The sequence below is a fragment of the Nansenia antarctica genome (assembly GCF_963989245.1).
Source record: "Nansenia antarctica genome assembly, chromosome: 1".
Classification (NCBI taxonomy): Eukaryota; Metazoa; Chordata; class Actinopteri; order Argentiniformes; family Microstomatidae; genus Nansenia; species Nansenia antarctica.
Window position 1 is genome coordinate 18,253,162 of NC_137674.1, and position 15,000 is coordinate 18,268,161.

The 15,000-nt window shown below is 45.8% G+C and overlaps 1 protein-coding gene across 3 annotated transcripts in view; it reads left to right on the forward strand.

Annotated features, from left to right (window-relative positions):
- qkib (QKI, KH domain containing, RNA binding b) overlaps window positions 1-15,000 on the forward strand; it is a gene marked incomplete at both ends in the record, with an annotated part of 72,951 nt that overhangs the window by 19,218 nt on the left and 38,733 nt on the right. For all 3 annotated transcript variants that reach the window (XM_080544877.1, XM_080544878.1, XM_080544876.1), the window contains one exon: window positions 7,085-7,227. In XM_080544877.1, the coding sequence (XP_080401003.1) occupies window positions 7,085-7,227 (143 nt within the window). The remainder of the gene's footprint in view (window positions 1-7,084; window positions 7,228-15,000) is intronic.

The window sequence follows — 15,000 nt, forward strand, 5'->3', positions numbered from 1 at the left end:
TTCCTGTGAAGGGCATGGTGTTACCTGTGTATAATATTAACCTATTCTAATAACACATCTAACCTTCACATGATGAATGAATTAGAATAGGTTAGTTGTTATTAGAATACTGTCATAATACATCCGTGCTTCTCCCTTCCTTGATGTAATCACTGACCTGACATGATTGGATTGATTTAGTGCAGGCTTTCTTCAATGCCTTACTGTCACCGATCATATCGTGTCAGATTAGTGGTTTCTTCCAGGAAGACTGGATAGGAAGGCTGGATGCATTTGAAGGGGGGTATGCCCCTGGTCAAACATACCCCTGGTCCTTACCCTGCTTATAGGCGCTGTTATCTGACCTTTGAACTGTATTCTTCCCATGTCCAAACTAGTGTAGTATCTATTTTCAGAGACAAATGGACCATATACAGAGAGATTTATCACACAGTTTGCTGGCAGAAAAGGCATCATCACAAATCACTGGAGCTGAGTCCAGCTCAGATGCATTGATTTAGCAGGACCAGAGCTCTGTGTCTGTGTTTGGACATGAAGTAGGTACACTGAAAGGATGGAGGGAGAGAGGGAGAGGAAGATAGAGAGCAGGGAATAAGAGGATGGAGAGTATTATTATTCTGCAGAAAGTCCAGGCCCAGATGGTGTCAATGTTTGAGCAGCCCCCCCCCCCCCCCCCCCTTCCGACTGAACCCTGGCTCTCAATGTGGTCGCCACTCACAGAGCATCGTAATTACAAACACAGAAGGGTGTCAGGGAGATTCACTCTCTCTCTGTCTCTCTTTCTCTCTCTCTCTCAGTCTCTCTCTCTCTCTCTCTCTCTGTCTCTGGCCGCGTTCGTAAATTCGCCGGAGCGCACACTGGGTTCGACGTCATAAAGGAACCAAATCATTTGATTGGACAAGAGGCAGTCACGTGGACGCTCCGACGCTCTCAGAGCTCATTTACGAACGCGGCCTACGTCTCTCAGTCTCTCTCTCTCTCGCTCTCTCTCTCTGTCTCGTGTTTGTCTCCTAACTCAGTCTCATTGTCTCTCTCTCCCCCTCTCTCTCTCTCAGTCTCCCTGTCTCCTAACTGTCTGTCTCTCTCTCTCTCTCTGTCTCTTTGTTGCTCTGTCTCCTAACGATCGTCTATTCTACACCTCCTTTCTTCCCTCTTCCCCTTCTCCGTCCTCATCTCTCAGGTTTTATTGTGCTAACCATGTGTGTGTGTGTGTGTCTGTGTGTGTGTGTGTCTGCATGTGTGTGTGTGCGTGTGTGTGTGTGTCTGCGTGTGTGTGTGTGTGTGTGTGTGTCTGCGTGTGTGTGTGCGTGTGTGTGTATGTGTGTGTGTGCCTGAGTGTTTGTTGCCGCTCTTCCATAAAGGAAAGGTGATATCATATCATATCCATCTGGTTAAAGACGTGTGGCCCCGCTCCGGGGCGCCAGCATGCTCCACCTCCACCTCCTCCTCTGACACGCCACCCTGCCTGCCTCCCATACTCTGATCTCACATACCAGGGAGGGGGGGGGGCGGATCAGCTGAGGAAAAGCATCATCTCATCTCTAGTAAAGCGCGGTAAACTCACCAGCTGCTTTTTAATAATAGGATCAAGTCCCCCTGGCACGAGTTGTCACATAATCTTCAGGCTGCTACAGTAATTGAGAGAGAGACGTTAACAGCTGTGGATGTTTATTTCGATTTTTTCCACCGTGACCCCTCACATTTCTGCACATTTCTGTTTATTGAATAAGCAAGTGTTTGAGGTTTTAGATTTAGTCCGTGGTATGAGACGGAGCTACGGGATCTTTTTCTGGGTTGAAGGGTGTGTGCGTCTGTAAGGGTTTGTTTGTTCAGAATCTCGGGCTAATAGTTTGGGATGTTCAGGCAAAGCTGTGTTTGATCGCTGCGGATATATGCGGCAGATAGTGTTCAATTGAAGGGTAAATGGATCCATGGGTATTGATCTGCCAGGAACACTCAGCTTACCTCTCTCTCCCCATCCTGGGTCGCTGACGTGCACGCACATTACCAATGTCACATCCTTGTCGGATTGGAGCTGTTCCTTGTTGAGAAATGGTTTGTACGCTCTCTTTGTGTGTGTGTGTGTGTGTGTGTACGTGTGTACGTGTGTGTGTGTGTACGTGTGTACGTGTGTGTGTGTGTGTGTGTGTGTGTGTACATGTGTGTGTGTGCGTGCGCACGCGTGTGTCATGCATGCGCACGTGTGTGTGTGTGTGTGTACATGTATGTGTGCGTGCGTCATGCGTGTGTGTGTGTGTGTGTGTACAAACAGGTGGCAGTGGTGTGCTCAGCAGTGCAGTGAGAGCTGGCCCTCCAGCCAGAGCCAGAGACATTGATTGAATTTTGAGGTTTAGAAAGCTGACAAATCACAAAAAAGGCTTTTAAAACGCTGTAATAACCACGTCCATAAATCACAAGTGACAGTTTAATCATCCTCAGGACCGAGGCCCCCAGTCTGACCACTGGACAATACTCGGTAATCGGGGGCCGAGAGGAAAAACGGCAACGCAAAGTACACACACAATACATTCACACTGATTTACGTTCTGCCGCCGCATTCAGAGCATGAACGAGAGCACCAATAAACATCTGCTCACGGTCAAATATTAATCTGACAATTTAATTAAATTACCCAGCGTGCTATTATAAGATCACACTGTTCCCTGAAATCATTCATTAAAATGAACTTGGCACTATTTTACACAGGCACTTCCCCCTGCGTTTGCGGGGCTTGTGTTATTATGTCTTCGAGCTGTATTTCATCTGACGGGGGGGGGGGGCTGTGAAACAGTGGCAGTGTTCAGTACTGGGGGAGCAATAGCAGATATGTGTGGTGTCCCGGGGTGGGGGAAAATGAAAGCAGAAATTGGCCCTCGTCACGCCCCAGACAAAGGGCCTCAATGTATCGCCGTTTCTGCGTGTCGTAGGCAAATCCTCCACGTCTCCTGTGTTTAGAAGGCTGGCGAGAGCCAGAGGGCTGAGAGGAAAAATGCCACGGTTATTTATGTGCAAAAGCAGACCCGGGAGTATTTTAGCGTGAGATGCTACATGCAGCGCTAAGCTAGGCTACATGCTACATGTTGGATGTTTACTGAATGGGATCCAGGGTGGATGACTTCCAGGCGGGCGACGATTGCAAATGGCAACACAAATGGATTAGAGTATTCTCAGCTATCAGCATCAAGACATACTGTATATTTCCATACATACTTCATGTTATACACAACACAACACATTCCCGTATGTAGCCGCTGCACTCCCACATGACTGACTTGTGTATTATGACAGCTTCCGAAATGAAAATTCCATCATTTGGCAGTAGTGACGTTGTAATAATAATAATAATAATAATAATACATTAGACTTATATAGCGGTTTTCTAGACACTCAACGACGCTTTACAAACTGAAAAGATCAAGTAGTAATAATAAAAGAAACAAAAGGTAAATAGAAGAAAGTATAGGGGCCTAATTAAGGTAGTGCTGGGGACACATGGGAAGGGGAGGGCGAGCTTGAAGAGGTGGGTTTTGAGGGCCTGTTTAAATGTTGGGAGGGTGTTGGCCTGTCTGATGTGGTTGGCGAGGGCGTTCCAGAGGGACGGGGCTGCGGCTGAAAAGGCCCAAATCACCCCAGTTCACTCCCACTGCTGCTTTCTACCACAGTTTCTTGACAAAATAGTTATACAGGAGCCACACTGAATTACGTAGCTAACCACGTAGCTAACCACGTAGCTAGCTAACCACGTAGCTAGCTAATAACAACACAGCTGCATCTACCAGCCACATCCTCCCTCTGGCATTCTACAGGGCACCTTGATGTGTGGCATCAATGTGATTATGACAGGCCTCTTCATAATGACCATACAGCCAGAGTGGTCACGGTGTGTGTGTGTGTGTGTGTGTGTGTGTGTGTGTGTGTGTGTGTGTGTGTGTGTGTGTGTGTGTGTGGTGTGTGTGTGTGTGTGTGGGTGTGGGTGTGTGGGTGTGTGGGTGTGCTGTATGCATATCAGTGCATCAGTCCTGAGACCTCTCCATAGTAATTACAGTTGTCATTCCTCCCTGGTTTCTCTCTGAGGATTACATGACACCAGACAGAGGATTCATCCTGCAGTAATAGAATTACAAAATGTATGTAGTGCCTGCCATTTAATGTCTTTTATGAAATATTAACAGAGTCGGTGGTTTTAATTATCCTTCCCGCCTTATTAGAACGCTCTCTCTCACTCACTCACTCTCTCTCTCTCTCTCTCTCTCTCTCTCTCTCTCTCTCTCTCTCTCTCTCTCTCTCTCTCTCTCTCTCTCTCTCTCTCTCTTTACAGTATCTCGTCCATTCTCTCCCTCTGTTTCTCATTCTCTCACACTCTCTCTCCTTTCCTTCCTCTGGGATAATATCCGTTGGTTTAAGAAATGGAGTGCTATTACCCCCTGAATACAATAACAGAATGGATCAAAAGTAATTGACTGTGATTATCTGTCCTCCATCTCCCTGCCTCTCCAGAACATGCTACACTGCAGTTGTTCAAAGGCGCAGGTGTGCTTCTATCTCTATCTCTCTTACTCTACACTGTATGTCTCTCTGTCTGTCTGTCTGTCTGTCTGTCTCTCTGTCTCTCTTTGTCTGTCTGTCTGTCTGTCTGTCTGTCCGTCTGTCCGTCTGTCTTTCTGTCTGTCTGTCAGTCTCTCTCTCTCTCTCTCTCTCTCTCTCTCTCTCTCTCTCTCTCTCTCTCTCTCTCTCTCTCTCTCTCTCTCTCTCTCTCTCTCTCTCTCTCTCTCTCTCTCTCTCTCTCTCTCTCTCCCCCCCCCCCCCCCCCCAGAAGTCAGCAATGCCACAGTATTGAGTTCCCAGCAGTTTGTTTTCTGCCACAGAGAGACTTCTTGAGGACACAGCAGTTAAAATCATTGAACTAACTATGTAAGGTTGTACTAGCAGGTACATGCCTCTCTAGTTTGAGTTAGTTGTGTTGTTTTGGTATTGCGCCATGGCCTTCAAATAACACTCTGTTTCCCTGGATATTGTGGTAGAGTATCAGTTATTTTCATTACAATTATCGTACTACCTGTTGTTGGAATGCCTAAACCGACACATCTTCTTGTCGTTTTCCCTACAAACCGTGCTGTAACATACTGAAAATATGTTTCTGAATGTTTTTAACAACACATTTTCAACAGGTTGAGTGCTTTTGCATATTTGTGAAAAGCAAGCAATTCAGTCAGGGTATTTCAACTTGAGGAGTAAAGGAACTATTTGATCAACAACAGGAATCTCCTGACAGTGTGGTTCCATTCTGTAGTTCAGCTATCACTTTCAACGTTCAACTATCCCGGCTGGCCACGTGTCGAAGTGTCCTTGAGCGAGACGCTGAACCCCTAATTGCTCCAGGGTCGCCCAGGGCCGCCTTCAATGGCTCTGACCCCCTTGCCTAGAGCTTAAATACGTTTCGCTGTACTCTGTGCAATGAAAACACTTGAATCCCCTTTCCCTTTCCATTAACACTAGAACAGCCATGAGGCCATTTTCAACCCTGTGAGTAAAGAAACATTTGATATCTTTGCACTTGATCAAATTTCAGGACCCTCCTTTCATGACTTTTCCTATGTATGTGCGTTCTACCACCCAGTATCCTTACATTTTCTAAATCACATCAGGATAAGCTAATATAAAGCTATTTTGACGTTTTTCTGTGTAGGAAGTAGGCTAATTTACAAGCGGCCAACTAGTGGTCGTTGTGTGTAAATAGCAGCTTGAGCATTGTAATTTGACCCCCAAGGCGGCTCTTATAGTAGGTAAAAAAAGGCACGGCTGTAGTGTTAACTGCATTTTGAAAACTTTCAAATTTCAAAACTTAGTAGTGTTTTCAGTAGTTACTTTTTTTCCCATTGTGAGCTGCCATCACTACTCACTACTACTTGTGCTACATTATCAGTTATTGTCACACCACCTGTTGTTGGAATGCCAACACAACCACATCTTCGTCTTCTTGTTTAGACTACAGGATCAAAAACATGGTGGTTTTCACATAGACAGTGGTGTTGTACTGTATTACCTCATAGACAGTGGTGTTGTACTGTATTACCTCATAGACAGTGGTGTTGTACTGTATTACCTCATAGACAGTGGTGTTGTACTGTATTACCTCATAGACAGTGGTGTTGTACTGTATTACCTCATAGACAGTGGTGTTGTACTGTATTACCTCATAGACAGTGGTGTTGTACTGTATTACCTCATAGACAGTGGTGTTGTACTGTATTACCTCATAGACAGTGGTGTTGTACTGTATTACCTCATAGACAGTGGTGTTGTACTGTATTACCTCATAGACAGTGGTGTTGTACTGTATTACCTCATAGACAGTGGTGTTGTACTGTATTACCTCATAGACAGTGGTGTTGTACTGTATTACCTCATAGACAGTGGTGTCGTACTGTATTACCTCATAGACAGTGGTGTTGTACTGTATTACCTCATAGACAGTGGTGTTGTGCTGTATTACCTCATAGACAGTGGTGTTGTACTGTATTACCTCATAGACAGTGGTGTTGTACTGTATTACCTCATAGACAGTGGTGTTGTAATGTATTACCTCATAGACAGTGGTGTTGTACTGTATTACCTCATAGACAGTGGTGTTGTACTGTATTACCTCATAGACAGTGGTGTTGTACTGTATTACCTCATAGACAGTGGTGTTGTAATGTATTACCCCGTTGGTTGAATTGATGGGATGGATTTATTCATAATTCAAGTATGTAGTTTAGCCTGGCTTACGTCATGTGAAATGTGTGTTAATGCATACAGAAAATGTACACATCATGAGCATCTTCCATTTGCCTTGGTCAATGTGGTAGGAGCACGTTCAATTGAATGACGATACACTTGCCATGCATTTGCAATTTCACAGCACGTGACTGGTGAAAATATGTTTGAATTCCACAGAACGTTTTGCCTGTACGTTTTCAACAGGTTGGTGCCTTGCAATTTTGTGAAAAGCTGGCAGTTCAATTGGGGTATTTCAACTTGAGGAGTGTATTCACCAGTTCGTGTGTGTGTGTGTGTGTGTGTGTGTGTGTGTTCCTCCACACAGAGATCAGCCGGGTACGAAAGGACATGTACAACGACACGTTGAACGGCAGCACAGAGAAGAGGAGCAGTGAGCTCCCTGAAGCAGTGGGCCCCATCGTGCAGCTCCAAGAGAAACTCTATGTGCCCGTAAAAGAGTACCCCGATGTGAGTACCTCATACCTCTTACCTACCTGTCTCACCCCCTCTCTACCCCGCCTAACTGTGATGTGAGTACCTCATACCTCTTACCTACCTGTCTCACCTCCTCCTGTCTCACCCCCTCACTACCCCGCCTCACTGTGGGGAGGTCAGACAGACATAATGGACCGCCATAAGCTTATTATGAGAAACGTATCTTTGTGTCCAGGCTCTTTACTAGGTTATTGTGAATGATAGAAGTTGGGGTAAACCGCGCAGCTGCGTACAGTGTCAGCCTCATGTGATTACCTGGGTTCTTACAAGTCAAGGTAATCAGGTTTTCTTGGCATTAGGATCTGGGACCACGTCCCGTTTATTGATGCGGTTAGAAGCCTGGGCTGGTGGGAGAATGTTGCTGCTACTCTGTGTACCATGTCAGCCTGCGGTGAAGCTAGTATAGAAGCTACTATAGCAGCTAGTATAGCAGCTAGTATAGAAGCTAGGATAGAAGCTAGTATAGCAGCTAGTATAGAAGCTACTATAGCAGCTAGTATAGAAGCTAGTATAGAATAGAAGCTAGATAGTTAGATAGAAGCTAATATAGAAGCTAGTATAGAAGCTAGTATAGAAGCTAGTAGCCTATAGAAGCTAGGATAGTTGGACTGTGTGTCACTGCGAAAGGCGTACAGCAGTCTTGGCTTGCATTGTTCTTGGATAAAGCCATGCGGGCCTGTTCTGTGTTGTTAATTTTTGCACAACTGATTTAGCATGGTATGGTGATGTTTATGAACATAAGCAGTGAGTTATTGTCAACACAACTGCAGTATCATTTCTATGCTTTATTGCCCTTGTCGTTTCTTTTTACTTCTCTAAAATAAGCCGTTCACTTAACCCCACTGTACAAGCACGCTACTGATAGAAATGTGATGCAGTCCAATTAAACAGAAATGTCAGGGAGATGATGGCTGCTTTTAGAATCTACACAGATTTGTGTGTGTGTGTGTGTGTGTGTGTGTGGGTTAACTCTGACTCAAACACACCATAAACTAGCCTTCGCGTAGTAAACAAATCTTTTAAGCAATCGCCCTCAGATCCTGCTCACCTAAGCCCCCTGGCCCAGGGGAGCGAGCCGAGCTCCGAGCTGATTGATCCCAATTAACTTGTTGGGTGAGCGGCTGACTCCTGCGTGGGCGGCGTTAATCGAGCCACTTTATTTGAGGGTTTAAATGTTGCGGCGGATTAGTTTAAGGGGGTTTTAAAAAGGTGTTTATGCCACTTTATTTCCCCAGAGGGGGGAAATAGTATTGGTGGAGTTTACACCGCTTGGAAACTGACAACCTCTTATATGCTGGGAAAGTCATCTGTCACGTTCCAGACCCGGCCTACAGCTAATGGTAAATGGACTGACTTATTATTCCAAAGCGCTTTACGACGGCCTCTCATTCACCCATTCACACACCAATGGTGGCAAGCTACCATGCAAGCCACCGGCCCGCTCATTGGGAGCAATTTGGGGTTCGGTGTCTTACCCTGTCTTACATGTGGCCAGCCGCGGTTCGAACCGCCGTTCTGCCGACCGTGTGATCATTAGACGCCGGCTCGACCTCCTGAGACACAGCCGCCCACACAGCTCCACTCTGAGAGCGAGGATGGAAACTTCATACAATATGGCGACAATCACGAGACTAGATTTAACTAACTTAGAGACTAAGCCTACTTGAGATAATCAGGAAAGAAAACATACACACAACTGTAAGCCTGTTAAGACAATGCTTATATTACCTATTTAAAAAATAATAATCCCTATGGAAAACATAACCATAAGAATTTTTTACTTGAAGTGGGAGTCCAACAAACGATATTTTGACGGAACACATCGGAGCGCTAGTAACATTGTCTCACAGTACGACTGACTGCATGACCTTTTCATATTGTATGTTATGAAATTGTAAAGAGAATTGTGTGCAGAAGAACATTGATATTCCTATTAGGGATGTGCATAACTCAAATTTGTCATGGCTGATTAATCAGTGGGTGATATGAACGACGAATCGATTTTCAGATGTGTGGCGAAAGACAGCCATGGATCATTGGCAAGAAATCACTTAATATTTTAGCAAAAACCAACAACCTTTAACAGTGAAAACATTTATTCTGGTATTAATATTCATGAATTTCTTCTTCTGAATATTTAAATTAGGCTAACATAACAATAATGCAGAACAGAAGAAATGCCCCAAATCAAAACGAAATACCTTGGTTAATGATTAAATGGAATTTAATTTGTCCGTGGTAATAGCTACTCAGGTCAGTTTTGGCTAAAGCATTCTGAACGGACTCATTCAGCATGCATCTTTTCAAGACACAAGGTGCTGGTTTTTCAAAATGGAACCATGCACATTGAATGACGTTGATGGTGATGACACGTATTATAGCTGACATGTATGACAAAATGTACCCAATTACCTTTGATGACATTGGTTCAGGAGTTGAAGGCTGTTATGGCGCTGCTCTAGGTAATGAGGTGGAGTGTGGTATTCAGTGTTGGTCTGCTCTGCCTGCTACAGTAAAGGGCAGCTGGGGGAGGGGGTGTGGACCTGGCGGTCCTGCTGCTGTGAAGGACGGAGGGGAGCCTTAGAGCCTCACTACTGAGGATGGCTTGATTAGAGACTGAGATGAAATGAGAGCGCTTCAAATACCCCCCAGCTGAGAGTGAGTGTGTGTGTGGGTGGGTGGGTGAGTGAGTGAGTGTGTTTATAGGTGTGTGTGTGTATAGGTGTGCGTATGTGTGTGTATAACGTTTCACTTTGTCATTATGGAGTATTGTGTGTAGAACTTTGATAAAAAAAAAAGAATTTAATCCATTTTGGAATAAGGCGTAAATAATAATGTGTAAAAAGTGAAGGGGTGTGAATACTTTCCGGATGCACTGTAGGTGTGCGAGTGTGTGTGTGTGCTTCAGCGTGCGACAGCATTGTGTGTGGGTGATACTGTGAATGCGGCACGAGTCATGTCAGTATGGTGTCACAGCTTTGGATCTGGTCCCAGGTGCTGAGTGAGAGGAAGGTGCTAATTGCGATAAAAAAAAATGTAATCCCCCAAAATCATTAACTTTTAACAATATACGTAAAGCCCCTGGATGGCTCTTCATGGGGCTGCGTCTGAAGGAACCAATCACAGCATAGCACTGGGAGGCTGGGTCGCCAATGGACCTTTCGCTAAGCCACGCCCCCTTTGAAAACTCGGACAAACAAACAGTGCTTCACTGACAGTGACTGACTGACTGACCGTGACTGAATGACATTCAATGACTTACAATGGCGGGAGTTGGCAAATTTCTGATTTCTGATTTACCACAGCAAGTAATTTTAAACTTTTAAAGATGACAAGAATATTTTGTCTAGAAACTTTTCACCATCAGATATTAGCGAGTTGTTTGTCCGAGTCTTCTGGCTGTAGTGACTTTTGCTGTGATATGATTGGACAATTTCTATTTTGGGGTGTGGCTTAGAGATAGGTCCATTACCTCTTCTTCGGGCGAGTGTGTGTCGGGGGGGGGGGGGGGGAGGGAGGATATAGGGCTCATTAGGATAGGAGTTACAATACGCAGACCTGGCAAGGAAATGTAGCTATATATTGTTAATAGCAAAGCATCGCTTCATATTGTTCATAAAATAATTGAATTAACACTATATGCAAAGAAGTGTTGAGTTTGTGCTGAATTCGTGCAACAATGGTCAAAAGATCAAATTAGGCTTTAATAATACTGTACATGTACAACATTTATTACGTTTTCATTACAATTATCGTACTACCTGTTGTTGGAATGCCTAAACCGACACATCTTCTTGTCGTTTTCCCTACAAACCGTGCTGTAACATACTGAAAATATGTTTCTGAATGTTTTTAACAACACATTTTCAACAGGTTGAGTGCTTTTGCATATTTGTGAAAAGCAAGCAATTCAGTCAGGGTATTTCAACTTGAGGAGTAAAGGAACTATTTGATCAACAACAGGAATCTCCTGACAGTGTAGTTCCATTCTGTAGTTCAGCTATCACTTTCAACGTTCAACTATTTTACATCCTACCCTCAATGATAAATTGGAGGTAGAGACAGAGGTAGAGACAGAGGTAGAGACAGAGGTAGAGAGAGAGGTAGATAGAGAGGTAGAGACAGAGGTAGATAGAGAGGTAGAGAGAGAGAGGTAGAGACAGAGGTAGAGAGAGAGGTAGAGAGAGAGGTAGAGACAGAGGTAGAGAGAGAGGTAGAGACAGAGGTAGAGAGAGAGGTAGAGACAGAGGTAGATAGAGAGGTAGAGAGAGAGAGGTAGATAGAGAGGTAGATAGAGAGGTAGATAGAGAGGTAGAGACAGAGGTAGATAGAGAGGTAGAGAGAGAGAGGTAGAGACAGAGGTAGAGAGAGAGGTAGATAGAGAGGTAGATAGAGAGGTAGATAGAGAGGTAGAGACAGAGGTAGAGAGAGAGGTAGAGAGAGAGGTAGAAAGAGAGGTAGAGAGAGAGGTAGATAGAGAGGTAGAGACAGAGGTAGAGACAGAGGTAGAGACAGAGGTAGATAGAGAGGTAGAGACAGAGGTAGATAGAGAGGTAGAGAGAGAGGTAGATAGAGAGGTAGAGACAGAGGTAGAGAGAGAGGTAGAGACAGAGGTAGATAGAGAGGTAGAGACAGAGGTAGATAGAGAGGTAGAGAGAGAGGTAGAGACAGAGGTAGAGAGAGAGGTAGAGAGAGAGGTAGAGACAGAGGTAGAGACAGAGGTAGATAGAGAGGTAGAGAGAGAGGTAGAGAGACAGAGGTAGAGACAGAGGTAGAGACAGAGGTAGAGAGACAGAGGTAGAGACAGAGGTAGATAGAGAGAGGTAGAGACAGAGGTAGATAGAGGTAGAGACAGAGGTAGAGACAGAGGTAGAGAGAGAGGTAGAGAGAGAGAGGTAGAGACAGAGGTAGATAGAGGTAGAGACAGAGGTAGATAGAGAGAGGTAGATAGAGAGGTAGAGACAGAGGTAGAGAGAGAGGTAGATAGAGAGGTAGAGACAGAGGTAGAGAGAGAGGTAGATAGAGAGGTAGAGAGAGGTAGAGAGAGAGGTAGATAGAGAGGTAGAGACAGAGGTAGAGAGAGAGGTAGATAGAGAGGTAGAGAGAGAGGTAGAGAGAGAGGTAGAGACAGAGGTAGAGACAGAGGTAGAGACAGAGGTAGAGAGAGAGGTAGAGAGAGGTAGAGAGAGTGGTATTTTATTCTGTTTTATTCCCTGATGTCCGACCACAGTATTTAACCAGTCAATCATGCCTCCATCCTCGTCAATTCTATCCTGATGACCCCACAGCTTTGACACCTTCCAGAGAAGTTGTAAACCTGGGTGGGTGTCGTGTTAGAGGGACTGGTGGTGGGGACGGGGGGGACGGGGGGGGTCGTGGGGTGTCATGGTGAAGGGAGAGGTGTTTTGATATGAAGGCAAAGGTGATTAGAGAGAGTAGAGGGGGGGGGGGAGTGAGGAATGACCCACAGACACAGCTGTGTGTGTGTGTGTGTGTGTGTGTGTGTGTGTGTGTGTGTGTGTGTGTGTGTGTGTGTGTGTGTGAGTTGAGGTCAGGGAGTGGGTTGAGGTCAGGGTGTCACATGGCCTGGCCTTGATAAAGGGAGAGAACATCCTCTGTTGTCTCCCCCTCGGTAGCATGGGAAATTAATTCGCCCCTTCAAACTCCTTCCACTGTCTGGGCAGCTCACACCCGCTCCAAATTGCTTAACAACGCATGACAGGAATCCATGACCATTGCCTCACACACATTTGATTAATTGTCATCAATTTTAGGTATTGGTGTGTGTGTGTGTGTGTGTGTGTGTGTCAGAACAGGAGGGGGGTAAGAATGTGGTTAAGGCTGATAATATAGTGGCCATTTCATGGTTTGCCGTGACCAAGCTTTTAATTCGGCTTGATAATATAATAAATAAATAACAATAATAATACATTAGACTTTTCTAGACACTCAAAGACGCTTTACAAACTGAAAAGATTGAGTAGTAGTAGTAATAAAAAGAAACAAAAATAAATAGAAGATAGTATAGGGGTCTAATTCATTGTTAGATGACTAAATCTAAGTGTCTTTGTAGGACAACCTCTCTCAAACTCTATAATAATTTTAATAATAATAATTAACATATTACTATACGGCAATGACACCTAGATTTCGCACGGAGAAGCGGCGAACAAAGCAACGCCAGCGTGCTCTCTCAACCGATAGCGACATTCCGAGGTGGAGGATGGAGAAGGAGGTGAAGGAGCTGATGTTGTCATCTGTCACTCCACGCTGTGTCCTTTCCTCTGGGTCGTCCTGGTCCACGCAGGAGAGGAGACGCCCTCCCTGGTTGTTAATGGTTACAACCGTGTGAGGCAGGGTTGATTCTCTCTCACTTCTCTCTTCTGGCCTTGGCCATCCTTCACCCACCTCAAGGAGGGACAGGAGGGCGGGACGGGAGGGAGGGGGGAGGGAGGGGGGGAGGGAGGGAGGGATGGGAGGGGAGGGAGGGAGGGCGGGACGGGAGGGAGGGCGGGACGGGAGGGAGGGGGGGAGGGAGGGAGGGAGGGATGGGATGTGTGCGTGTGTGTGTGTGCGCGGGCGTGCGTGCGTGCTTCATATACCTGTAAGTCAGTGCACGCACACACACACACACGCACACACACACACACACACGTCCAGGTGACGTCCAGGTATATTAGGTGGAGGGTGACAGCGTTAGCTAATCACATGATTCACATCTCCGGGTGTCGTCGCTTTAATGGAGTCACACAGGAGTACTTAACCTATAACTCACCACACAACAAGAATACTGTGTGTGTGTGTGTGTGTGTGTGAGTGTGTGAGTGTGTGAGTGTGTGAGTGTGTGAGTGTGTGAGTGTGTGTGTGTGTGTGTGTGTGTGTGTGTGTGTGTGTGTGTCTAAGGTCAAGGGAGGAGTGACTTGATGTGAGGAGGGAGGAGAGGAGGAGAGGAGAGGAGGGAGGAGAGGAAGGAGAAGAGGAGAGGAGGGAGGAGAGGAGGGAGGGAGGAGAGGAGGGGAGAGGGGGGAGGAGAGGAGAGGAGGGAGGAGAGGAGGGGAGGGGAGGAGGGAGGGAGGAGAGGAGGGAGGAGAGGAGGGAGGGGAGGAGGGAGCTACCTGATTAGCTGAGCTGTGGTGTATAAATTAGCCCTCTCATTATTGTTATTATAATAAACACCAACAGACACAGGGGAGAGTGACGTGCCAGGAGCGCCGGCGTTCTGGATCAGCGCGTGGCTAATGAAGGTTAATTAAGGTTCATTAGGCTGCTAGGATTGCTCAGGAAAAGACACATCATCCAGGGAGTTAATCAGGACGAGGTTGTTGTTGCTTACCTCCCCCTGTCACCACGCCGAGGCTGAAACGGATGATGTATAGAACAGGAGAGGGTGGAGGGACAGGAGGTAGAGCCGGCGTCTAATGATCGCAAGGTCGGCAGGTCAGCGGTTCGAGCCCCGGCCGGGCAGATGTCGAAGTGTCCCCGGGCAAGACACTGTCTGAACCCCAAATTGCTCCCAACGAGCGGGGCCGGCACCTTGCGTGGTAGCTTGGCCGCCTTTGGTGTGTGAATGTGGGTGTGAATGGGTGAATGAGAGGCTGTTGTAAAGCGCTTCGGAATAAGGCGCTATATAATAATAATAATAATAATAATAATAATAATAATAACTTTATTTGTACAGTGCTTTTCCTGCAAACGTTGCAGCTCAAAGTGCTTTAATCATTATATAATCTTAATTTAATTATGTTG